This window comes from Bactrocera tryoni, chromosome 4 (assembly GCF_016617805.1).
Source record: "Bactrocera tryoni isolate S06 chromosome 4, CSIRO_BtryS06_freeze2, whole genome shotgun sequence".
In the NCBI taxonomy this organism is placed as follows: domain Eukaryota; kingdom Metazoa; phylum Arthropoda; class Insecta; order Diptera; family Tephritidae; genus Bactrocera; species Bactrocera tryoni.
In genome coordinates, this window is record NC_052502.1 from 47,651,842 (window position 1) to 47,678,566 (window position 26,725).

Genomic DNA, 26,725 nt, shown 5'->3' on the forward strand with positions numbered 1-26,725 from the left:
TCAATATATATATATATATATATATAAATATGAAATATATATGACGAGCTGAGTCGATTTAGCCATGTCCGTCCGTCAGTACGCGAACAAGTGCCTCAGTCCTAGAAATCCGGATGTCTTTCTGTCCGCCTGTCTGTCTGTGCAAGCTGTCAATTGAGTAAAAACGTAGATATCCTGTTGAAACGTGGTACACGTGTCCCTTGATGGGTGCCCACACCGTTGAACGAAGATATAGGTAATATGCGGGAACGCAGTAGTAAAGAGCACCTGTAGGCTAAAAATTTTGAAAAGGTGAACATGGCCTCGCCCCCATTGATTTATTGTACATATCTCCCAAACAATTACACATTTAATTCGTCCAAAATAATTCCTATAAGAACTCCTACCGACAGTATGAAAATGGATGAAATCGAATCATAACCCTGCTCACTCCCAAAATAACGGTTCTATTAAAAACTAGCAAAATTGCGGTAGATCAATAAAAAATACGCCGGAGGCATAAATTTTACATTTGGTGATACAAGAGAGAACTTTATAGGAATCTGCTTACATTTTGGTGAAAATCCATATCTCAGGACCTGCTCGACCGATCTCCACCAAATTTGGTATATAATATAATCTTGACATAAATTTGTGGCAGTCGAAAATGTGGACTACAACCACGCCTGCTTCCCATATAACACAATTTTAAATTCTATCAGATATCTTCATTTTCCAGTATCAAATCAAGCACCAATCTTAACTTAATATCGGCAAAGGAGCCTAATTTTCAATTTGTGTTCTCAACGAGTCGACAGAATCCTACAAGCTTCAAATCTCCGTATGAGATGGTTACATAAACGATCTTCCAGAGCTGTCCCTAAGTGCATAAATAGTACATATGTTTATGGTACACATTTCTTTCTATTGACTTACATAACTAACATTTGCCATTTCCTGGATCAATCATGCCAGTAACAAATCTCTTTGCTGCCTTTACAGATGATCTTCTCTTTTTTCTGACTGGACACAGCTTTTATTTGACTAATTTCCACCAGCAGATATATCGATTTCTTTGGTCGAAGCCCTTAACCGTAACTGACACTGTAGATTGTCATAATTGTAATTTCACTTAAAATCTATTAAAATCTATTCTTTGTGTAATTTTTATTTATGCCCATTGGAAAAAATTAATTTAAATATTTTTAATATAAAACACATTTAAGTTAAATTACATTCAACAAAAAATACACACAATTATACCAGCTGTCACATCTGCCGGTCCCCTATTTCTTTTGGCTCAAACGTTTCAAAGCGCTTTTTCTCATGTTGAAACAATATTTAAAAAATATGTTTGAAACGAAGGGTTCACACGTTAGATACAACATGAAATCATTTGATATTTGTAAGAAATGATGTGGGAAATAACCAGTTGTTGTCGTGCTATATCCCAAAAAATTTAGTGCTGAAGCCACATAGGTTTCGGGCGTTGGACACGATATATTCACTTTAAGCTTACTCATCTTGGTGGCAACGAATCCCGGTTTAATGCATTGTATTGTGATTCCACTATCTCGATATTCCGTCTGTAAATCTTGACTAAATTTATCGACGAAGGCCTGCAAAATGTATTAAAGTAAAAAAGTAAATTAAAATGTCTTAAATTATTTAAAAACTTTCTATTTATAGTAATACCTTGGTTCCGCTATAGAGAGTTAACAGTGCAGAGGGTACAGTCGAGCTTGATGACGACACATTTATGATTAAGCCCTTCTTCCTGCTCAGCATGACTGGCAAAACCAAAGCACACATATGTGTCACAGAGTGTATGTTCACCGAAACCAAGTCTTGCAAGACTTTAGGATTCTGTTGGTAAAACAAATGAAAGTACTCTGGGTATGAATATGAAGTGGCGACATTATTAATGAGCACACCAATGTCGAGGCCTTCAATGCCTGCTTTGATCTTATCGTAAATTTCAACGCTATCTTGGAAGTCAACATCGATGATTTTGGTTTCTACCTTGTACTTATTTTCTGAAATTCACAAAAGTTGTATGATCAAAATCTATTTCAATATTAACAATTTTATTTTATAACACGTTGCAATGGAATGTTTTTTTAATGGCCGAATCAAAAATTGTAACACCCTAAATACTCGTTTCGGTAAAGAACAAAGAAAAACTTGTTTTATGCTCTTTTGATCTAACAGAACTTTGAATTTAGTGGCCTGATACCAAAGAATATAACGTTACCCAAAAGAGATGTTTAAATTTCATTATTTCTGGGACTGTATCTTTATAAATCTTCTTCTTCTTTATTGGAGTAGACACCGCTTACGCGGTTATAGCCAAGTTTACAACAGGGCGCCATTTTTCTTCCTTTTCGCTGCTAGGCGCCAATGGGAGATTCCAAGCTAAGCTAGGTCTTTCTACACCGAATGGAGGTCTTCCTTTTATACTTAGTATATACTTTTACGACATGACCCAGTCAGCGTAGTCGTTGTCTTTGAACTATGTCAATGTCGTCGTATATCTGGTTTCATCGAATGCGGTATTCGCCGTGGTCAATGCGCAAAAGACCATAAATCTTCCGCAGAACCTTTCGCTCGTAATTTTGTAACGTCGACTCATCAGTTGTTGTCATCGTCCATGTCTCTGCACCATATATCCATAGATAAATTGATCAGAATCTCTTTTCTTGCTCTCTCGCTTGTCAGCTGGCAGCGGACCCTGATCTTTTTTCTGAGCAACAAAACACAATCAGGGTCGCGTCAACAAGCAGCCAGTGAAAAAGGCGGGATGCCAGAAGAGCAGCACTAAAACGAACTGCCAAAATTAGTGCGTTGTTAAAATTTTGTAAAATTAGATGTCAGTAGTTTGTAAAATAATTTATATATGGGTGATACAGGCCTACTGGGGAACCGAGCACCAAAAAATAATATCGGTAACGCGCTAGTTGCATACCTCAGTGGTAATGTGGAAACTGCAAAATACCCAAAAATTGTTTATAAAATGCCCAATCTAATATTTTTCAGCAGTGGTATCATTGGTAAATGTTATAAAATATGCAAGTTTTGACAGCTCTCTCTCTCGAACCAAAGAGATTCGTATCAAGTTATCTATGATATAGCAGACAGAAATAATGAGTGACTTATAGAGTTTGCTTTTTGTTCGTAGGAGAGGACTAAGAGAGAGCTTTTCGTCACCAGTGAGATAACTTGGTGAATTTTTTCAGCCTCAACCCTTTTGGGGATGTTTCATCATGGAGTCTGAATTTAGCGACCGTTGTGCCAAAGATACTTTCTTTGCCCACCCTGGCGTTAAAGTCGCCAAGCACGATTTTGCCATCGTGGAGGTGCGCTCCAAGTGCTCGCAGAAGGCATCTTTGGTCACTTCGTCCTTCTCTTCCATCGGGACGTGGGCGCAAATCAGCGATATGTTAAAGAACTTCGCTTTGATGCGGATTGTGGCCAGACGTTCACCCACCGGAGTGAATGCCAGGACTCGGCGATGGAGTCTCTCTCCCATCACGAATCCCACACCGAATTTGCGCTCCTTTATATGGCCACTGTAGTAAATGTCACAAGGACCAACTCGCCTCAACCCTTGTCCCGTTCATCGCTTTTCTTGAACGGCGCTGGTGTCGGCCTTTATTTTTACGAAGACATCAACCAGCTGGGCAGCGGCACCTTTTCAATTAAGGGACGGGTCATTTCAGGTGCATGCCCTTAAATCGTAATCCTTAATGCGTTTGCCATGGTTCGTCATTAAAAGGGGGGTCTCTCTTCCGAGGCAGTTGCTTCCTTTTCATTGCGGGCGTTTTTTACGTGACGGGTTCCAAACTCAGCGTACAAACCTAAGGAGGGACGGTTCGCCTTCTCAGTCGAAGTCGTGCTTAAGCCATATGTAAAATAATCGTTTCTGCCCACTCCCAAGTGAATGGCACTCAGAGAACTTTCCTCACTTCCGTGAACTTCTACACATGACTCCATTATTATTACTACATATTTTTACAATAAAGTCACAATTTCTCAAATCGTCTCTGAAACTGGCAATCAAATACTCCCTAACTTCAAAACGGTAAAACGCCGAATCAAAGAATCCTAAAGTGGAAAAGTCGAAAAATGGATGGGTGTTAATCACGTGACCCTTGCTTTATACCATATAGGCGAACGTGCGACCGCTTTCCTGTTATTAAACGATGTTTATCTTATGCAATATCAACTGATTTTGAATTTTGGTTTTTGTTGGAGTTACTGCTACTGTTTTTATTTTAATATCTTATATCTAGTAATATTCAGAATTTTCTTCCGGTTTAAATGCATACTTTTGTATGCAATTTTTTTTATATATTATTTTTTTTTTCATTTTTATCTGAATTGGAATATGGCCCGAAATGGAAACCAGTTTATTTCCTTATTAGTCTCATTTAGATTAACTCAACTCAATGTTTTTTGTTCGGTTTTTCGAAAGACATAATTACAAAGGTTAACTTCGGCTGCAGCAAAGCTACTATACCCTTCATAAGTATACGCTCTAAGTGGTCCAATCTAGACAATTTGTTCGGAGTTTGTACCGTTGCCTTGGACAATAATTAATGTCTAATTTCGTCCTCGAAAATTAAATTGATCTTTATTTTAAGTGTTTTACGTGGATTTGTTTTAATGGGTAAAAAAAGTATTGGTCGGTTGGTGGTGCTACGGCAAAAATTGGGTCATGAATGACCGAATTTGAAAACAGAAACATCACATTTTTCGAACTAAAGGATAACTGTTCTTATGCACATACCGATTTCCTTTGCGACATCCTCCAATTTGCTCAAGGAACGACTGATCAACACCAGACTGAATCCCCGCTTCGCAAGCTGAAAAATATGGAGACATAAATCAGCTATTAATGGTTAAATATATAAAAAAATTAATGTAATATTACTCAATAATGGTAATGAAAATTGCTAATATGCAAAAAACAATGTAATTAAGACTGTACTCGGGCTACTCAAAAAACCGTAATGATTGACGTATGCATGTGTGTATGTATGTTCACGTGTGAGCAAATAATGTCTACGTTTAATTGCATTTGCTTGCGTATGCACATCTAAATGTATATACATAAGTATGTATGTACATATAAACAAGCAAGACGTGATATTAAAGTAAAATAAAATTGGATCAAAATGGGTACTGTTTGTTTTTATGCAGATAACTTTATGCCATTTATGATTTTGAAGAAAATGTCGTTCAAATGGTCACCCCGGCTCCATCGGCATACCTCCACCTTATTTTTGAAGACTCGGTGCAGCATTTCGGCTTTAGTGTGTTGCATCTTCGAGTGTTGCTTGTTTATTGGCGTAAAGCTTTGAGCTAATACAGCCCCAGGGAAAATAACCTAGAGACATTAAATCGCCTGACCTTGGCGACCAATTGACTGAACCATTTCTCGAAATTAACGAACAATTTTGCACGCAATGTATTCAGTTTTAGACGTCAAACTTGATCCGGTGCATCGTCCTTTTGGAAATAGAGATCGTCCGCGTCGATTTCATCAAATTCCGAGAAAAAGTCGGTGAACATAGTGTTACGACGCTCGCTCGCTGTTGTTGGTAACGGCATTTCCTGTCGCATTTCGAAAGAAATAAGTGCCAATGATGCCGCCATACCACAATCCGCACCAAATGGTTCAAATTTCTGGGGATGCAATTGCGTTCCCTGAACCACATGCGGATTTGACTCACCCCAACATCTAGAATTTTGTTTGTTGACGAAGCCATTGAGATTTCCTCTTCGTCTGAAATTTGAAAAGTTGATATTCTAGGAGTAGTCTATGATATTGGGTATTTCCCTCATATTTTTCCTTTTCTTGTATAACCAAACATTCCTATAATACACTGCGAAAATAGGACAAAATCCGATGTCAACCACACTTAAAATTTTTAATTCACTTTCACTTTACAGTATACAAATCAAACATAAATTAAGTTGTCAGAACAAAACTTTTTACAAATAGTGCCCTCAAAGTATTTGATCGCCAAAAATCGGACTATAACCCATTCCATGTGGCTGATTTTTTATCAAACATATCGGTCGATTTGTGAGAGCTAGTAATGAAATTCGGGGAGAATTATTTTTTGATGACAGCATGCTGGGTCATTACTTCTCTTGTCCCTAATATAAATATTTTAGAACTTCTAGTTGACTTTATTAAACATTAATCGGCCAATATGTAAGAAACCGTAATGACATTCAGAATCTTTTTGATACCAGAGTATCCTCTTGCATAAAATGGAAAAAATCAGGGCAAAACTTCCCCTAGTTTCCATATACCTAATATTTGGATTTTCAAACATCCGTTTGACTTTATGCTGTATATATTGGTCAAACCGTGAGGGTTCTTTGTGAAATTGAGCGAAAATCTATTTCTGGTAATGATGTATTGTAATATCAAAATTGGATAAAGTCGATTTAAACTATTCTCTAGCCCCCATATAAATTAGTTTATAAAAAATTATAAAAATGTTTACTTCCGTTCAAAAACATTTTTTACTTTTTGCCTTAAATCATTTGCATTGGGATTCCAGTTTAAATCTTCCCCCTTACATTAACCGTTTAAAACTTATAAATCTCCCGACACTCGCTAGTCGTAGGGAGATGCTTGGTATAATATTTCTTGTAAAACTCATGAATGGGTCAGTCTGTAGCCCATCTCTCTTATCTGATATAAATTTTAACGTTCCCGCTCGCCCTACCAGGCAGTTTAGACCCTTACTTTTAAAATTTTCTAGAACAAATTTTGAGTTAAACGAACCATTCCGCCGTATATGTCATGATTTCAACTTTCATTCCAGCACATTTGATCTAACAGACTCACTCTTTACCATTAAAAAAATTATTTTATCTACTCTTAACAAGTAACATTTAATAATTATAAACTTTAATCTAATTCTTAATTTCGGCTGTTGAAATTTTTGTTTCTGTAGCTGAGCAGCTTAAGATCGCAACGCTTAAAACTCTCTTGCCTTTTATGACTCGGCTAATTCCGCTCGTTCGCGGATTGCGCCCCTCGCGTCGGTTGGGCGGGAGGAGGGTAATCGTTGGGTATTATTATTATTATTATTTTACTATTTTTATTTTATTTATTTATTTTTATTTATTTTAATAAATATTGCCTAGACTTTTTTTTTTGTTTTTTTTTTTTTTGCCAAAATGTTACAACTAAGCGAAAAAACATCAAGATAAGGAAAAAATTTAAAAGGCCATAAAAAAAAACTGACACATACGAACGCCAAACCCTTTGAGGGTTTTACTATACTGACCTAGTACCATCACCCTGACTTGGAATTTCTCACCCCCCAGATTAGCTGTTGTACTGTGTTATCAATCGAAAGAACATTCTTTGGCATTTATTTTTCGAAGATTATTTCTTCCAAGTGTTGGTCACGCCTACGTCTCAGATGGTCCATACGTGGAGTTCAATGACTCGTTCGAGCATTTCGACTCGTAACTGGCAAATAACACGCGTGATGTTTTGCTGTAAGGCCTGAATCTAAGCGCGAATGTTGATATAGACTTTAGACTTTATATGTACAAGTATATCCCCACAGGAGTTTAACGGTGTGATATCACACGATCTTGGTGGCCAATATACTATGACAGCTTGACACGACTCATGTGTGATCTGTCAAAAAAAGCTATTGGAAAAGGACCTCTACTTGGATCACCCGTTATGTTAGAAAAATGAAGTGAAAGATACATTATAGTTTAATGGTGAAAATTTGCGATTTCGATCTACGAATTACCTCAGCTCCATATACTACATTTAATGATTTTCATTAATCCAGAATGAGGTTAGGATTAAACTTGGCCCCTTTTATGAGCTTATAATACACACATACATATGTTAATTAGGTTGATCTTAATATTAATATTCCGTACATGCAAAATATAGTACTGAAAGTCAGTGAGTCTACGACTTATAGTATACATATGTACATATGTAAGTTAACAAGACACCGATTTGATAAAGTATAAAATATTCGATTACACCCGAACTTCACCCTTTTTTATACTCTTGCAACATGTTGCTAGAGAGTATAATAGTTTTATTACTTGTTTTTGCTTTTGTTTAACTTAATGACATTAAATTTTTTGCATAGTCAGTGCATTACAAATGTAAATGCTAATAAGAGATATATTAATATTTGCCAAAGAAACTGCGTTTTTGCTGTTTACCTAAAAAATTTCTCGTAATGCAGTTATGTGTGATTACATTTGACGTACCTTTGCACTTGACATTGAAAACGGCTAAACGAGAGATTTACGCACACGTTGAAAAATTGCATGATTGTATTTGAGACTAAAATTGCAATATTAAGAATCAAGTTAGTTAGTCTAGTTCTTGGAACAAACTAACGCTAAGTGACAAATATAAGATCTAGAGTAAGAGTTGATCATATGGGAGTAGCACATATTAGATGATTCTCTGCCAATCCCATCAAACATATAGCTAAGACCTCTTGACAGTCATTCTTGCGATACGACCACGATCGTTGTCGTAAGTGATCCACGATATTGATTTATTCTGTATTTCAGACCTGGAACTCATGTCGGTTTGATCTCACAGTGAAGGGTGTCCATCACGACCCTCAAATCACAGGATCATGAGATTCGGGCTAAAAGTAGTGGTCATGCACTCCCCCTTTAATGTATTCCCAGAAACACTAATTGAGCGACATATCAGGATACGTTAGAGCTAAATGTTAATGGAGAGGGGAAGCTAGACAGAGGCGCAACGACTCTAGCAGTGGAGAACAGGCTGTCTGTTCTCAACCAGCTCATGACTGCAGCTGCCCCCTAAAGAAGGTCACCAAAGGACGCAAGTGCCCAAGGCTGCACATGGCTCTGGCTAAGAGTAAGACTGACACAGTACTAGTCATTAAAATATGTGACAGGAGCTATACAAACAGAGCGGCGGTGAGAATTGCGGCACTTCTGCGTACGTATTTCTTGGAGACAATTAAGGGAAACCAGTAGCTGTAGTCGAACAAAAGCCATCTCGGCTAGATGGGTAGTCGCAAGACAATTGTTTACTGTATACTCAGTCAGGTGGAATACGGCTTCGTTCACAAAATTCGATTCTCCGAGGGCCGACGGTATTTTTCCAGCACTTTTGTAACAGGGAGAGCAGTTGCGAAACAGCAACCATTCGCAGATCGAAATTTGGTTCATGAGATATTGTTCGTTAACTCTTGTGATACCTATACATCAAGCTTTTTCTTGAATCCAGCATTACTTTATCGATTTCAAATCGTTTTTTGTGCAGTTTTTAGCTACCGGGCTAAGTGCTGACAATACGGTCGGACTCGATAAACTCCGTTATTTTTTTTTAGATAATTTCGACAATTGGTCTTACAGATTGGCTGTTACATTAGCAAGACCATACACACTTTTCAAGAGTTTTAGCAGTTTGGCTTGCATTTTAGTCTTTATCGAAGAAAAATTTTCAAATATGGCGTATTTTCTCTTTGCTGGCGCCCATTATTGACGCGTGCTCAAAAAATACTGTAAGGAAAGATTTTTTAGGATGAAATCCTACCTTTCTAACGCCATATGGCGTAACCCAAGCCTTACTAAAGCCATCTATTGGAAACTAATGGATTTCTTTTTACTATAACTTATATCAGTCGACAGCAAAATTCTCTTTTTTAGTGGCGCCATCTGGAAGTGAGACTGAATATTTCTTCTTGTATGGTATATTAATCAGTTTTGTATTTTATTTCGTATTCTAGATATTTTCTGGCTACAAAAATTTCAGATCAACTAATTTCATTAAGAATGAAGCATCGAAATTTTATGGTTTTTTTGTTATTAATACTATATCATTTTTGAATTTTTCGTGTCGTTAAAATGCGACGGCACGCAGTAGACCTGTCGATGCAAAGCTATTGTGGCAATACTTGTACAAACAAAACAACAAAAACGAAACATTGTCACCTATCCGACGTGCATAAAATTACAATTTAGGTCCCCAAGTTCAGCGTATACTTCAAAATAAAAGCAAAAAACACTCAATAGCATTCATTAATTGAAAACATTATTATTGACAAATATTTGCAGTGGCAAGTAGACTCTAGTCGTCGAGAACTACAGCCTAAGTAGTTGGACTTCGCTTATTTGCTTTCAAATTTGCATATACTGCAAGCGCTCGAAGATACTGTGGGGAAAGTAATTTTCAATTTAATTTTCGCCTGCATTTACTTGATCCACCGTTAGCTGTGTCGCAGTGGTTTTGGAATAATTAATGGAAATCATCCGTATAAGCATATACAAGCACTGGTGGCGCAAGAAATACAAGGAAGGGGGTATTTTTGAAATGTTTTTTTATTTTTGGCAGAGGATTTTCAGCAATAGTTCTTCATGGGAAATTGTGACACAATTTCACTCTTTTAATTTATCAGAATTCGCAAAGCGCCAAATATTGAAGCAACGACCTTCAATAACGATTGAGTCCCTATACTGGACTTCAGAGTATTGCATTCGATAAGCAACTTTAAGCACACATCAATGTTTTTGCTGTCTTTTGATTTTTTTTTAGAGAGCAGAGCTCCTGTCGTGCAGGCAAAAAGTGTTTTATCGAAAAGGGCTATAGTTGAGTTCTCCGTGCTAAATTATATATAAAATAAAAATAATGTTTCATATAAATAATTGACAGTCTTAGGTTAAGATATCCGCCTGGAACCAATAACAAAATTAAAAAAATATTAGAAGTGCAATTAGACTTTGTAGGACGCTCGATTTGCCGGTTAACATCAAGTTGCATTCCATAGTTGCTCGAAGGATTTACTTACTTATGTTTAGATATATTTTTAGCAATAAAGTGTATAAGAGCGCTTTCAAAAAGTTTAGAAAAATTATGACTAATAAAAATATTCCTCTCACGTCGTCTCACGTCACCTTCCACGGCACCTCAAAATAATCATTAGTGATCGACACGTCAATAAAATAAAGAAATTGGTGCTTGAGAATCGACGATTAATAGCCAGAGATCTTACTGGTCTCGCTGGAATTTCGGAAAGATCTGCGAAAGAAAGATCAAAATCAAGGTTTTTTTTGGCAGTTTTCTTCAATTATCGATGTGTCATACGCTTCGAATACCTTCCGATCGGCCAACTGTCAACAAAAATGACTACCTGAGTGTTATGCGTCGCTTGCGCGAAGCTAATCGTAAAAAGAGGCCGGAATTATGATCCGACAACTCTTGGTTTTTGCACCACAATAATGCACCGACACCGACACCGAAGGGGGCCGTCGCCCCGGGCGCAACGTCTTGCGGGCGGCAAAACGATCTTCGCTGTTTTTTAAAACTCCAATTCGGGCGAAAATTCCTAAAAATTGTGTCAAAAGTGTGCAAGATATAGGGCGAAAATGGGGTTTTTTATGGGTTTTAATAAGATGTCTTGTAAATTTACTATCAATTTCCTCAAAACCCATATTGTGAGAATTTTGGAGCTTCAGAATTTGCGTGGCCTTCCTAAATTTTATATACTTAATATCGAAGATATTTAGGTAGGTAGATAAAGGGGGGCGGCAGAACATCCTTGGCCCCGGGCGCCCGAAATTGTAGCTACGCCACTGGACACATACGACATTGATTCTTCATAGGTTTTTAACCTATACAACTACCATATTCGATAATAACGATAACGATAATAGAACGACCGCTCCGGGGTAACCGTTGTGAGTCAATTGAAGCCATTAAACATGAGTAGCTACTCGCATTGAAGGCTATTCCGGAAATTGACGTTGACAACTGTTTCGAGGATTGGAAAAAAAGTTGGCACAAGTACATATATTGGGGTCAAGGGGGATTACTTTGAAGGGGACGACAAAGATTTTAAAGAATGAATTAAAAATTTTGAAATTATGAATTAAGTTAATTATTATTTTTTTGCTCATAGTAATATACATATGTATCTGAACTTTTAATTTTGGTCAAAGTAAATATAAAATATTATTTTTAATGAAAAATCAAGAAATTCTGGAAAATCATTACTTTACACTAACAAGTCCGAAATAAAATAATATTACTCTGAAAATTGACAGGTTTGTACAAAAAAAAAAAAAAAAAAAAAAAAAAAAAACTTTAACTTCGGTTGCTCCGAAGCTACGGAGCATTCACAAATACAAAATCTTCTTTACAAGAAATTTGATCCGTCAGTTTGTATGGCAGCTAAATGCCATAGTGATCCAATCTGAACAACTTATTCGGAGATTGAATCATTGCCTTAGACAATAACCCAAACTTCGTGAAGATGTCTCGTCAGATGAAAAAGCTTTCCATACAAGCACTTAATCTGATCGTTCAGCTGTATACGATATCGGGCGTTTCGCCAAATGAGGTAGGAAAAGAACGGATGCGAAATTTCAGATCGATATATTACAAATAGATATACATACATATATATAATAAATACAAACCTACAGACAGATGGACATGCCAAAATTGACTTCTCAAGTTTCCTTTTGGGTATTATACCCTGCACAGAGTTTTTGAGTATATGTAATAAATTTTCGAGATAAATCGAAATTAAAAAAAAATACTCGTATCCAAGCCCCTCTAGAAAATAATTAGCTGTTCAGAGGCGACTAATTAAGATTTTAATTCATTACCATTACTGTATATGCTATATGAGAATTTAATTCAAGTATGAATAGACGATTATAATTAATGCATGAACTATTGTTTCAAGAAATGTTTTAACAGTTTTTGAGATATAGATCTGAAATTTTTTAACAGGTTTTGAGATATGAATCTTAAATTTTTTAATATTTTTTGAGATAAAAATTTGGACACCCGCTTCTCTCCCCAAACAAGTTACTCATTTGTAGAAACCGACGATATCGGACCACTATAGCATATAGTTGTCATATAAACTAAGCGCTTAAAGTCAAGTCCATGTATGGAAAACTTTTTTTCTGATTGGATTTATACACGAAATTTGGCACAGAATATTATCTTTGGCAACGCTACAATCTCTGAGCAAAATTTTCAAATCGGCACACTATATGTAGCTTATAGCTGCCCTACGAACTAACCTATCAAAATTAAGTGTTTGTATAGGAACATTTTTATTTGTAAAGCATATTCTAGCTTCGCTGTAGCCAATGTTTTTTTTATACTCTTGCCACATGTTGCTACACAGTATAATAGTTTTTTTTTTTGTTTTTTTTGGTTTTTTTTTGTTGTTTTTTAACTTTTGCATTATGCATTATGTACTACATACCGCATTCGCATAAGCTCTTCCGATACCGTCAGTTGAACCGGTGATCACTGTAAGGGAAACAAAAAAAAACAGCTGATTAATATAAAGTCCAAGGCTGATAAGAAGCATGCAGTCGAGTTAAGTAAAATGTAGTTACGCGCACTTTTGACAAATTAGTCTTCGTCGAAATTACATTTTTTACTATTTAATGATATCATTAATCGATGTTAAGTAGATAAAGAAATTCTGTAATCATTTCTTCGTTAAACAGCATGACAGCCATGCAATGTGTTAAATAAAATATTTCACGAAACTTATTTTCGATATAAAACCAAGCCTTTCTTGTCAAAAGTTTATGGTATTAGCGCGTATCTTTGCTGCTTTATCTACTTTATATGCTTTATCAGGCGGGACAGATTGGTATATATGACTCAAAACTAACCAGCCCAACCGCCCATGCTGCGTATGTTCAACTTTGGCCCCAAAAAATAGGGTCCAATAACATTTAGGTAAACCCATGGTAGGAATATCTTGACGATTTTGAAGCACAAAAGCCCAATAGCTACACTGTTGAAAATCTGGAACGCAGTAATATCATTCAACACCATTTTCGCTGCGGCAGTAATTATTTTTTGTGCTAAGCGGGTAGGCGGTGCGCTTTAACAATGAATTTGCGCTATTTATTTAAAACTTATTTCTACACAATTGCTCCGGTAGTACTCTGATCAGCAGTAATGTGGAATTTCCTTCCAGACTGCAATGCAATGACACTTTTCACTTTTCAATCTTTTCCTGCAATCACTATTCTGCGTGCGCCTTCGTCAAGGTGCGTTTCCGTAATGCCGTGCATGGGTTGTGTAGCTCGGGAAAATATTGAAAAATCGATGATATTGAGCGGCGTCGAAATGTCAAATGCACGCAACGCGCATTTGTCACAACTTTTTTCGAAAATAAGTTCTTTTGTAGGCAGTCTAATTGAGAATTCTATGCATATACCACATGCGCGCTCTGCCGCCGTGCTCAATACCAATTGTAAGCGTTCGTCGCTAATATTGTTTAATTGAACTAAAAGTGCTGAACTTAGCGATTCGCTGGGAGCATAGGCACAAAATGCTTATGTACATACATACACACATATCCACATTTGTATGTGAGTTGGGTATGAAAATCGCTGGCGCACTATTTTGTGCGAGTACTTTTCAGCTGTTTTTCGTCGTTGCTTCTCTCTATTTGGTCGTCCCTTCGCCGGGTGTGTGCATAATCGCCTTCATTCATGCGGCGTTTGCGAGGCGCGGAAATTCTCTGCGCTCGCCAGTAAATCCATATCGCACCACTATCACACTAACACACACGTACATACATTGATACACGTTCAACTGTGCGCATGGATTTAGTATATTTTCAGTCCACCCCATGGATGGTGTGTCGCCGTGCATAAGTTCATACATACTTGTATGTATGTATGTATGTACATATTTGTATGGCACGCACGTTGGCACTAATCTACATATGTATGTACCTACAGTGTGTTTCAAAAATATTCACAAAACTTTATTATATATAATTTTGTTTTTAATTTGGAGTAATACGATACGATTCACTGAATTTAGGGGATTTAAGGGGTTACATCGGTTTCCTCCAACGAAAAAAGAACCTGTTTTCAATAATTTTATTTTTTCATATAAAAAATAAAACACTTTTTATTCTTTCAATAATATTAAGCACTATGAGCAAAAAATATTAGGATTTTGTTTATAATTTTAAAATTCTTAAATTATTCTTCAAGATTGTTCTCGTACCCCTCAAAGTAATCCCCCATGGCCTCACTCACTTGTGTCAACGTTTTTTCCAATCCTCGAAACAGTTGTTAATGTCAATTTCCGGAATAGCCTTCAATGCACATGGCGATTTAATGTCTTCAATTGACTCAAAACAGTTTCCCAGAGCGGTCGTTTGAGTTTGCTGAATAGCCAGAAGCAGCGTTTGAAAAACTACGCTACTCCCATAGCATTTCATGTTGCTATTGCTACCGCTCTTACTTTGTAGGGAGCCATAGCAGAGCATAGCGCACAACAGCGCGCCAGTCGTTTATTCTTTTTGCAATATGGCGCCAATTGGAGATTCCAAGCGAAACCAGGTCCCTCTCCACCTGGTCTTTCCAAAGGAGTGGATGTCTTCCTCTCCCTCTGTTTCCCCCGCCAGGTACTGTGTCGAATACTTTCAGAGCTGGAGTGTTTTCGTTCATTCGGACAACATGACCTAGCCAGCGTAGCCAATGTTGTCGTATATCTCATATTCCATCGAATACGGACCATAAATCTTCCGCAGAACCTTTCTCTAGAAAACTCGTAACGTCGACTTATAAGATGTTGTTCATGCCTCTGCACCATATAGCAAGACGGGAATAATGAGGGACTTATAGAGTTTGGTTTTTGTTCGTCGAGAGAGGACTTCTCAACTGCCTACTCTGTTCGAAGTGGCACCTGTTAGCCAGAGTTTTTATGCGTTGGATTTCGAGGTTGATATTGTTGTTGGTGTTGATACTGCTTCCATGATAAATGAAATTATGCACGACTTCAACAGTAACGTGAGAGCCAAGTCGCGAGTGCGACGACTAATTGTTTGAGGACAGGAAATATTTCGTCTTGTCCTCGTTCATTGCCAGACTCATCTGCTTCGCTTCCTTATCCAGTCTGGAGAAAGCAGAACTAACGGCACGGGTGTTGAGGCCAATGATATCAATATCACTCTTATAGAAGATTGTACCTGCTCGATTAAGCTCTGCAGCTCGAATTATTTTCTCCAGCAGTAGATTGAAGAAGTCGCACGATAGGGAGTCGTTTGGTATCTAACGACTCGGAGAGGTCCTTCACGATCCTGACAGAGCTTTTGGCTCTGCTCAACGTCAGTTTAAACAGCAGTATTAGTTTTGTGAGGATTAGACGAAGGAAAAACAAACAAGTTAAAATCATAAAAACAGCTAAACAGCCCCTTTAGGACGTCTATTGCCTGCATTGCTCATTTCGCCTCGTTCAAACTTTGCAAACCACTTCTTAACGGTTGATTTCCTTGGAGCAGCTCCATATAATGTTGATCAATTCAAACCTTGGTTTCACTATTTTATTTCCCCCAAAAATCAATGCTTTATAAACACATGAAATTCCTTTTGATCTTCTTTATGTAAACTGACACAAATTGCTTCACCCAAAATGCTCTAATAAACCAATAGTTCGACAGCTGCGAAATGTGTATATGTAATTTTTAAAGATAGGGGCTGACTAAAAATTATAGGGATTTAATATTTGAACATCATAGCAGCGTACTTTTCAGCCCACATGTTATAGCTGATCTCGAGCGCGCAACTTTTCAATGTTGTATCCCCAAAACTATTACTCGGATCAACTTGAGAATTCAAAACAAATACTACATATGTTGTAGCATTAAATATATCAATATAAAATATTTTATTATATGAATATCGATAGGTTAAAATTTTAAATCGATATCTCAAATAGCTTTTGGTTACAGCCTTTGAAAGTGTAGCCGCGCAGTTCCATCAGCTTAATGAAAAATGCTATTATATATGCTGAAAATATGTATGTGTAAATATATCCTTAAAATTTTAAAACAATTGAATCGCTTTTTTTAATTGCCGAAGAATGAATTGAAGAGTAATTAAATATTTTCAAATAATACTATTTTCATTAATACTTTTTATACTCGCTACTTGATGAAATTAAACCTATAAATCTTCTATAAAATTTTTGCTTTTTCTTCTTTTAGGTTAAATTACTTCATATACATTATCGAAGATTTTCGTGGAGTACGGTAAGTGGCATCAACATAATTTTTTATGAATTTGTTTATTTATTGTATTTTTTAAATATAATTTTCCATAATTTTTTGTTTAATAATATTACAAACTAAATTCTAAACACATTTTTAAACACACATATGTACCTGCATATTTTTAATTAAATTAACATCTGAGGAATATGACCATTATATGCTTAAAACTCATGGACTTTAAAATAAAATTGTATACATTTATCGATACGATGTAAATTTTTGATTTATATTGCTATTGCTATATGGTACAATTGAGATAACTTTAGTGTGAAGAACGGTTTATTCATCAAACGATTAAATATTATATTAAGCTGACTTTTTTAAAATTAAATCCAACAAACGTTTTGTATTAGTAGTAGAGAAAGCATTTCAAATGTCCAACAATTTTAAAATTATATTAAAGTCGAGTTAAGCTCGTTTGCATATACGCATGTAATAATTTAATAAATGCAAGGACCTTTAACAGTGTAGCTAAAGTTTATGTAACGGAAGTTGCTGTTAATATCACATTTTTTCATACCCACACAAACTTGTAAACTTAAATCAGGTAACGTCTGTAATATAAAATATAATATATATATAAAATATAATATACATATAAAATAGAAAATATATATAAAATATTATCATATGATAAACGTTCTCTGCTTAAATAACATCACACAGTTTGACATGCGCTGTAGCCGTTCAGTGGCGCTGTCGTTCAACGAATTGGTTTGAAACTTGGCTCAGCTCATTTTCATACCATAAGTCATACAGTGATGGCATATTTATGAATATATAGAATGTATATAATAGAAATACGTTTATACACTGTGACCACAATTAAGAACAAAATAAAGTTAAATAAAGAATATTTGAATCATCAAATTTTAGTCTAGGGATTCACTGTCAATTATAACAGTAAATATTTTATATCTGAATTCTTGATATTTTAACACAAAAACTTGCAGTAAGTTTCGTAAACCTTTTGTATAACATTTAAATCTCCAATTTAAAATAACAAAACTTTTAGACATGGGTACTGAAAAGACTCCAAAACTGCGGAAAATAATTAGTAAAAAATATTTGAAGGCAAAAAAGTCCATTAGAGCCAAAGCGATGGATCTTTTAAATTCAAAATCAATGGTCCACATTGCTTTGATTCATTAAGGGAGTACGGGAAGTACTGGGGATAAAATAAGATAGGAACGAAAAGAGGACAATCATGTCATGAGTTAGTGAGGCGGATCCTTCTTTAACTTCCAGACAAATTTTCGGTAGAGTAACGGTTTAACTACATCATCACGAAATTTTAATTCAAAACATTTTTTAACATAATAAGTATCTCGTGTTGTATAAATATAAACATAAGATTTGGTACTAAAAACTTTTTACTGGTAACGAGAAGTGGCTGAATTACGACAACGTCAAGTGAAAACGGTCGTGGTCGCACCGAAGTGGGCCGAGTCAAAATTGAGAGGAATAATCTACTACTATGAGCTGCTTTTCTGCGACCAAAGTCTTAATTGGGGCCTGAACTGTCAACAATTGAAACACCTGAAGACGGTAAACGCCCAGAAACGGCAAACTTTGGTCAACAGAAGAAAAATTGTGTTCCATCAATACAACGCCAGGTCACACACATCGATAGTAACTCGCCAGAAGTTCCGCGAGCTTAGCTGGGGGATTCTTATGCATCTACTTTTCCTGTCTATGGCGAATGAATTTGATGGTGAAAAGTTTGTCTCAATAAAATTTTGTGATAAACACCTGTCACAGTGTTTTGCCAATAGGGATGAAGGTTTCAGCGAGAGTGACATTATGAAATCAACCACATAATCTGGTAAAATTTTATCAAACAAAACGATGTGCGTTTGAGCAAACCGCTCAAATTTATGGAAATGATTTCCTTTTTTACATAATAGACCTGTGCAATTATGGCCTAGAGTTTCATGTTTAATAGAGATCTTACTATTTCTGAAATTTTATAGCGTTCGACGTCAAGACACGCCCTCTTGAACCGCAGAGATCAACTGGTTGAAAAAATGTAATATTATTCGTTGATTTCCTAAGGTGTTTGTTCTGCATTCTTAGAGACATACATATGTATGTATATTGAGAAAATAATAACAAATAAAAAAGGCTTTCATGTGATGCTTCATGTCTACAATGTAAGTTAATGTTAGTATGCGCACCCTGTATCCAATTAAAATAAACAATTTCGCACCTTCTTTTGGCTTCGATGGAAACTATCTGCCAGAAAGTAAAACACCTCAATTCCTCATCCAACGGTATTATTCCCGAAAAAGTGTAATAAATTGCTTCCGAGAATCTTCAGGGTTTTGTGAGAGGGATTTTAGCTTCTCAGCTTTTGTTTTGGATATCATGAGTGTTTTAGTCAGAATCTTAAAGGTCTTTTACTAATGAAAACTGTACGAGGCGTGAAGGGCTCAAAAGAGGTGCTTAGTCTCCAAAAAAGAAACAAAATACCAATGTTCAGTTATCTTATTAAGCAGATATGTCACCCTGTGACTCTTTCTTGTTGGCAAAACGCAAATATTTCCCAGTTTATGGAAAACTGTTTTAATCTTTGGCCTTGTGTGAAGTCTAAGAGAGCTTGCTTGGCCCACAAGCGCAAACAAAGCCAACCTAACAAGTTAGCGCCTCTAGCTTTCTGCAAGAACTCAGTTCTTCCTTACATGTTTTGTTTATTTTCATGAATATAACCTCTATTCCTGCATTAGTGCTTTTCCTCTATCAGAGCATTTTTAAAAATGTAAATAACAAAAAGCTAAGTGGGGTCCAACCAACCAACCCCCCCACTCACATGCTAGATCATAATTTCAAAAAACATTAACATCAAATTACGACTACAGCGACATAAAGTGCACCTATAAAATTGTTAACATGAGCTAAATGCCATCGGCAGCTGTGCTGTGCTGACAGCGGGACAGATACCGACGCGCACATACACACACACAAACAAATGGACGCATGCAGATTAGCCGTTTTGCATAGACGAAATTCCACAAACCAAAACCTACGCACTCGACGAGTTGTTGTTGTGGCATGTGCGCCTATATGGTATGATATGGACCACGGCTCACATATGTATGTATGCCCGTACATATGTGTATGTGTATCTGTATGACTGCTTACAAGTTAAACGTGTGTTGGTGCGGCTAATCCGCAGATGAACTCCGGCCTCAGGCCATGGACCATGGTTGTTGTACCACAGTTTCCTGCCTTTGAAATGTGTATTCTGCGCTAAATTTTTTTGTTGTTGCCTCAGCACTCCAATTGTTGTTGGTCGGCTGTGTGATAACATTGGCTTTCAGCATCCTTGAAAATGTTTTCTGCAAAATTTATTACCGTGTTGTGGTTGTTGGTGCCTATACTAGACTTTATGTTGTTTATGTGTTTTTGTTATTGTTAGCATTGTCACTATGGGCGCTTGTCAAAGTCGGCATTGTCAAGTGGGGGTCGGCGTTGGAGTCGAGGACTATTTTGATGGCTTGCATAGGCGCGCATTCAGCTAAGTAAATAATTCTATTCACCTCTGGCAACACTCACACATACGCACATAAATCGCGCCGCCGTTTTCACTTATTTCACTTCAGTTCATTTCTTAGCGCCTTGACATTTCTTCCCCTATATATTTTTTAGTTTGAATGGGAAATGCAGCTGTTACACTTAAATCACATAAAACACCTGTAAAATAATTTAAAGTCATATGGGCAACCCTCGATCTGGTGTCATTGTCATGAGTTTCGAGCTATGACTAGTCTGTGTGTTAGAATGGCTCGGATATTGGCTTAAATGAGCACCTAATTTTTTCTAGCTTGACAAGAGAGAATAATTGTACATTTATCGCTGAAGAGTTTTAATTCTGATCACATTCGGGTAACCTGAATAGACGCAGACTGCCATCTTAACAGTATAATCAAGAAAAGCTGTGGTATACAAGAATATATGTATAGTGACAGCGCAATCAGCTGAGCGAATCAAATCCAGCGTCTATGAGGTTTGTTAAATTGAGTTTACCACACGCCGGATCTTGATTTCCAGCTCCAAACAGTATAAAATTTGAAAGTAATACTTGTGGGAAGACTTTTTAATTTATATTTCGTAGAAATATTTTTTTCTAGGTTGGTATGACTGTCAGTGACATCTGTGCCAAATGGCACATCAAAATAATCATTCGTGTTTAATATACGCTTGGCTTTCTGAAGTATATAAAGTGCATTCGGCGATTTTTGCGATTAGTGAAATTATTCAACAAAAAAGTTCCATTAAATTTTGTGAGCGGCATCATATTTCTGTTGACAGAACTTTCTGAATGTTGGAAAGGCCTTCGGAGATAATGGTTTGTCGCGAGTAAGTGTTTTTGATTGGTACGACTTATTCAAAGAGGGTCGAGAACGCGCTGACGACAAACCACGTCCAGGATGGCCTTCAACATCAATTGTTGATCAACACGTCAGTAAAGTAAAGGAATTGATGCTTGAGAGTCGGCAATTAACAGTCAGAGATCTTACTGCCATCTTTGGAATGTCGGAAGGATCAATAAAAACCATTCGAAAGAAATTTGGGAATTGGTCTGAGAAAGAATGCTTTCCGACTACCAAAATGTCAGCAAACTGGCGATGAGTCTTGGATCTATGCTTACGACCCGGAAACATGTTATTTTGACTGATTTCTTCGACTATCGAGGTGTAGTGCACACCGAATTCTTACCGACCGGTCAAACTGTGAACAAAGAATACTATTTGCTAATAGTACTAGCTACTAGTAAAGAGGGAATTGTGGATAAACAAATTTTAGTTTTTGCATCACGATACTGCATTGATTCTGCGTAAGTTTTTCGCCAAATTTTCAACCAATATCGTCTTGCAACCACATTATTCGTCTAAATTAAGACCGCTTGATTTCTGGCTATGCAGCAAACCGTTAGTGTTGTCGATTTCGAAGAATAAATTAAGAATTTTACACAAAGTCTTACAATTTTTTCTCATATCAGTATGACAAAATGTCTAATAGTTGTCATCCCATAGTTGTAATTTACAAACCTAAGGTTTACTTCCGGTTTAAAAAAACTTTCCACAAAAACCCAATACGTAAAGTCATTTTAAATTAGCCAGTTACAATTACTTACTATCAATAAATTCACATAAATTACTGCTGGAGCTTCATTGATAAAGTGAAGTTTTCTAAAAATTTTCCTGATTTTAAAAGTCGATCTCTTGAATCCGTGGGACTTCTCGGTACAAAGGCTCTAGCACAACAGAAATAGGTATTGCTTTTCTTCTTCTTCTTCTTTAATGGCGTAGACACCGCTTAGTCGAGTTAACAACGGCACTCCAGTCGTTTCTTCTTTTCGAAATTTGGCGCGATACCATGTGCAGCCAGATCCTTGTCCACCTGGTCTCTCCAACGTAGTGAAGGTCTTTCTCTTTCTCTGTCTCTTAATTCGCTGAACTATGTCAATGTCGTCGTATAACTCTTACTGCTCATCGTTCCATCGATTGCAAGGTAAACGAAATTATGTACGACTTCGAAGTTATGACTGTTAACAGTTACGTGGGAGCCAAGTCGCGACTACTACGTCTGTTTGTTTGATGTCTGGAGATATTTCGTCTAGCCCTCGTTCACTAATGCTTAACATGTTTGCAATGGTCGCCATCGAAAAGGGGGTCTCTTATCCGAGGCTGTTTTCTTCCTTTCATTAGTAGTGTTTTTTACGTGGCGTGTCCCTAACCCAGTGCGCAACCCTGGTGAGAAATGGTTCTCCTTCTCACTTTTACTCGCTTTCACATGTATGATTCAAACCAAAGAAATCATTTCTGGCCACCGCCTAGTGAATGGCGCACAGAGAACTTTCCTCACTTGTGTGAACTTCTACACATGGCTCCATCCTCCTATTTCTTAGCGGGAGTATTTCGGATATTAAGACAACGATCCCACGATCTCTCAGGTTCTACTCGACCGGCATTTTTAGATAGTAGTAATGGATAGGAACGATCCATATCCACATATCTCAATTTGTACTATTCTTTTGTCTTTATTTAATGCGAAAGAGTCAAAGAATTATTTTTTTAGTCTCAATTTAGTGAATGATTATTTTACCAACTTTTACGTAGAATCAGATATTGCTACATTATTATAGATTAATAATTTTTTTGTGGTTTCAGTTTGTTAATGTTGAAATCGTGGGTATGGTTACGTGTCACTTCATCAACTGGTAAGTTTTGACGTGTTTTACGTTTTTGTTTAAACTGAAACTCATACTTCTAGACTAGAATAACCCTTACTTTTACCTTACGGAGTCATTGCCTTACGGAGTCATTGCCGACATTACGGCCTCTTTTTTGCAGTTTCCTACATAACTTTATTTACGATTACCTATGTATGTATGTATCTATTTCAAAAGACTTGGTTGAAAGCTTATTGTGGGTATAAGACACCTTCGATGAATTAGGTCTAGTTTCAACCTAACGAAATACGATTAGTTTGCAACCAGTCAAATGTATGTCCCTAATTCATCCTCTTTCCCAGTAGTCTCATGTACTATGTATGTTTATAAGTAACATTGACGTGGGGAAAGCAGGCAATTTACGTGAGGGTGCCATACATTTTCAAGCCACCGTTTAAAGTGCAATTAAGGGGTTACCCTCTCAAGGAATACGCCCTATGTGTTTATAAACATACAAACTTACAAAAATACATTTCCATATCTGCTTTAAGTCGGTATGTGTTTCCGTATAAAGGAACGGAAATCAATTTACACGTCAAAAGCGCGTTTAAGTGTCAAAAAGGTCCTTGGAGAATTGTAGAAAGTGGCGACATAGTGGGCGATTACTGGCAACCATCGCATATGGGTGTGCATGTGAACATTTGTAAATATGTCGACAGGTGGGTGAGAAGTTATTTAAGTACATGGGTATGTAGATAGAAGGGTTCGTTACATTCATATATGTTTGTATGTCGTGTACAAACTAAGGGATTTTTCTCACGGTGATAAGTCACTCAAATACACAGAAATGCACGAACATATAAAAATACTGTATACATGTGTTTGTGTACATATGTATTTGCCATAATTTGCCTTTTAATGCTTATTTCAAGAATTTCAATTAATCACACCATTAAGAATGCTACACTGAAAGGATGGCGCATAATTAATTAACTTCATTTAAATATACTCGAATGGTCAGTAGGAGCGATGGAAAGACATTCCTGAGAGGAGGGCGTAATGACAGATATATAAAGTTGCAATTATTTTCCTCAATTGATTTTTAAGTGTAAAGTAATGCAGAGCCATCCTATCCCAATTCTTTTCTACTCCCGCAACTTGTTGCTACAGAATATAATAGTTTTGTTCACATAACGATTGTTTGTATCTCCTCAAATTATCAAGTTAGATTTAGGGTTATATATGTATATGTATATAAATGATCAGACAAGTTGAAATCCGAGCGACTGTCTGTGCCAGCGATAACTTATGTAAGAATTAAAATTCTTGATGAAAGTTGGTAGAGTTTCTTGGCAAAGAAATGAAACCGAGTTCGTAGATGGACGTAATCGAACCACTGCCACAATTCTATTAAACGGAAGCGTATAAAGTGCCATAACTAAGCACTAAATTAAGATGTAGAGGTGTAATTAGGCAGAGGGGATCGAAGTAGCATGCGCAGTACAAATTTAAACAAGAAAAAACGTTAACTTCGGCTGCACCGAAGCTAATATACCCTTCACAGATTACATTGGTGCCTTAGAAAATAATTTATACCAAATTTCGTAAATATATCTTGTCAAATGCAAAAGTTTTTCATACCAGCATTTGATTCCGATCATTCAGTTTGTATGGCAGCTATATGCCATAGTTGACCGATCTGACCGATTTCTTCAGATATTACATTATTCTTACAAACAATAACTCATGCCGTATTTCGTAAAGATACGTTGTCAAATGTGAAAGTTTTCCATACAAGAACTTGATTCCGATCGTTTAGTTTGTATGGTAGCTATATGCTATAGTTGACCGATCTGACCAATTTCTTCGGTGATTAAATTGTTGCCTTAGAAAATAATCTATACCAAATTTGGTGAAGATACATTGTCAAATGTGAAAGTTTTCCATACAAGAACTTGATTCCGATCGTTCAGTTTGTATGGTAGCTATATGCTATAGTCAACCGATCTGACCAATTTCTTCGGTGATTACATTGTTGCCTTAAAAAATAATCTATACCAAATTTGGTGAAGATACATTGTCAAATGTGAAAGTTTTCCATACAAGAACTTGATTCCGATCGTTCAGTTTATATGGCAGCTATATGTTATAGTGGTCCGATATCGGCCGTTCCGACAAATGAGCAGCTTCTTGAAGAGAAAATGACGTTTGCAAAATTTCGAAACGATGTCTTAAAAACTGAGGGACTAGTTCATATATACATATACAGACAGACGGACGGACAGACAGACGGACATGGCTAAATCGACTCAGCTCAACATACTGATCATTTATATATATACTTTATAGGGTCTCCGACGCTTCCTTCTGGGTGTTACAAACTTCGTGACAAACTTAATATACCCTGTTCAGGGTATAAAAAGTGGGCGTGGCTCCATCCTCTAATAAGTTTAAAGTAAATATCTCCTAAACCAATAAAGCTACAACAATCAAATTCGTCTAGAGTAAATACTATGAAAACTCCTACCGACAATGTGAAAATGGATGGAATTCGGGGGTATTCCTTCCCATTCCCCATATAGCGGTATTGTTAAAAACTAAAACTAAATCAATAACTAATTACAACAGAGATATTAAATTTTACTCCCGACAAGTTGTGAGATGGCTTTTTCTAGAATCCTTGGTCAAAATTGGGCAAAAGGTATTGCCCACTTTTAGGTCAAATCACATATATGGGGACCTGCTCGACCGATTTCAACCAAATTCGCACATAACATTTCTTTGACTTTCCTTTGTTACACAATTTTAAATTCCATTTGTTCAAACTGCTAGGTGCCGAATATGTGGACCACAGTTCCTATAGTTGAATTTTTACGAAAATTTCGGTAAAATTGAAATTTGAAGAGAATACTTTCCTGATAGTATTGTCTTTGTGTTACAAATGGGTTGAATCGGGCCAATGCTACTACAATGCTACAGGTACTACATACTTCGGACTAAATAGGCGATTTAAAAGTAAAGTTCCCTCTCGACAAACAAAGACCAAACTCTATAAGTCATATTTGTGCTGAATGAAATCGGGTTAATACTTGGCTTAGACCCCATGTAACTAAGAAGCTTTATGTAACTAAAGGTATTACCCCGGCTTTAATCCTTGGAAGTTGCAAGAGTATGAAATGATCGCTTATACTCGAACTTAGCCCTTTCTTATTTGTTTGAGGGTTCGGAAATTATTCAAATGAAGATACCGATAATTTATTGTTTCCAGGACTTTCGGATCTACCAATCACATCGATCCGATTTATTTCCAATCATAGGCTTTCTGGGGTCACCTCTGTGCGGTGTATTCTGGTTAACGCTAAATGATCTGTTTCACGACTTTCGGACTACTACGTACTAGCAGGTCTCAATCTACTTCCCTTCACATTCATCATAGAGCTATCCTTGTCTTATTCCGCGCTAC

General features: G+C 36.6%; 1 protein-coding gene across 1 annotated transcript; it reads right to left on the minus strand.

The window, feature by feature from the left end:
* Positions 1-1,169: 1,169 nt before the first annotated feature.
* Positions 1,170-14,260, minus strand: LOC120774446 (very-long-chain 3-oxoacyl-CoA reductase-B). Its single transcript, XM_040104095.1, has 5 exons — positions 13,681-14,260; positions 13,260-13,306; positions 4,769-4,844; positions 1,675-2,015; positions 1,170-1,598 (listed from the first exon to the last, which is right to left on the minus strand). Exons 1-5 carry the CDS (start codon positions 13,844-13,846, stop codon positions 1,266-1,268), a joined length of 963 nt encoding a protein of 320 aa, XP_039960029.1. The 5' UTR covers positions 13,847-14,260; the 3' UTR covers positions 1,170-1,265.
* Between the last annotated feature and the right edge of the window lie 12,465 nt (positions 14,261-26,725).

Excerpts from the sequence above, each read along its gene's own strand:
- LOC120774446 (XM_040104095.1), bottom strand. The coding sequence starts at position 13,846 with ATGGTGTTGAATGATATTACTGCGTTCCAGATTTTCAACAGTGTAGCT. Across the intron at positions 13,307-13,680 it reads CAGCATGGGCGGTTGGGCTG|TGATCACCGGTTCAACTGAC; the intron begins GTTAGTTTTGAG and ends TTTCCCTTACAG. Across the intron at positions 1,599-1,674 it reads CTCTCTATAGCGGAACCAAG|GCCTTCGTCGATAAATTTAG; the intron begins GTATTACTATAA and ends TACATTTTGCAG.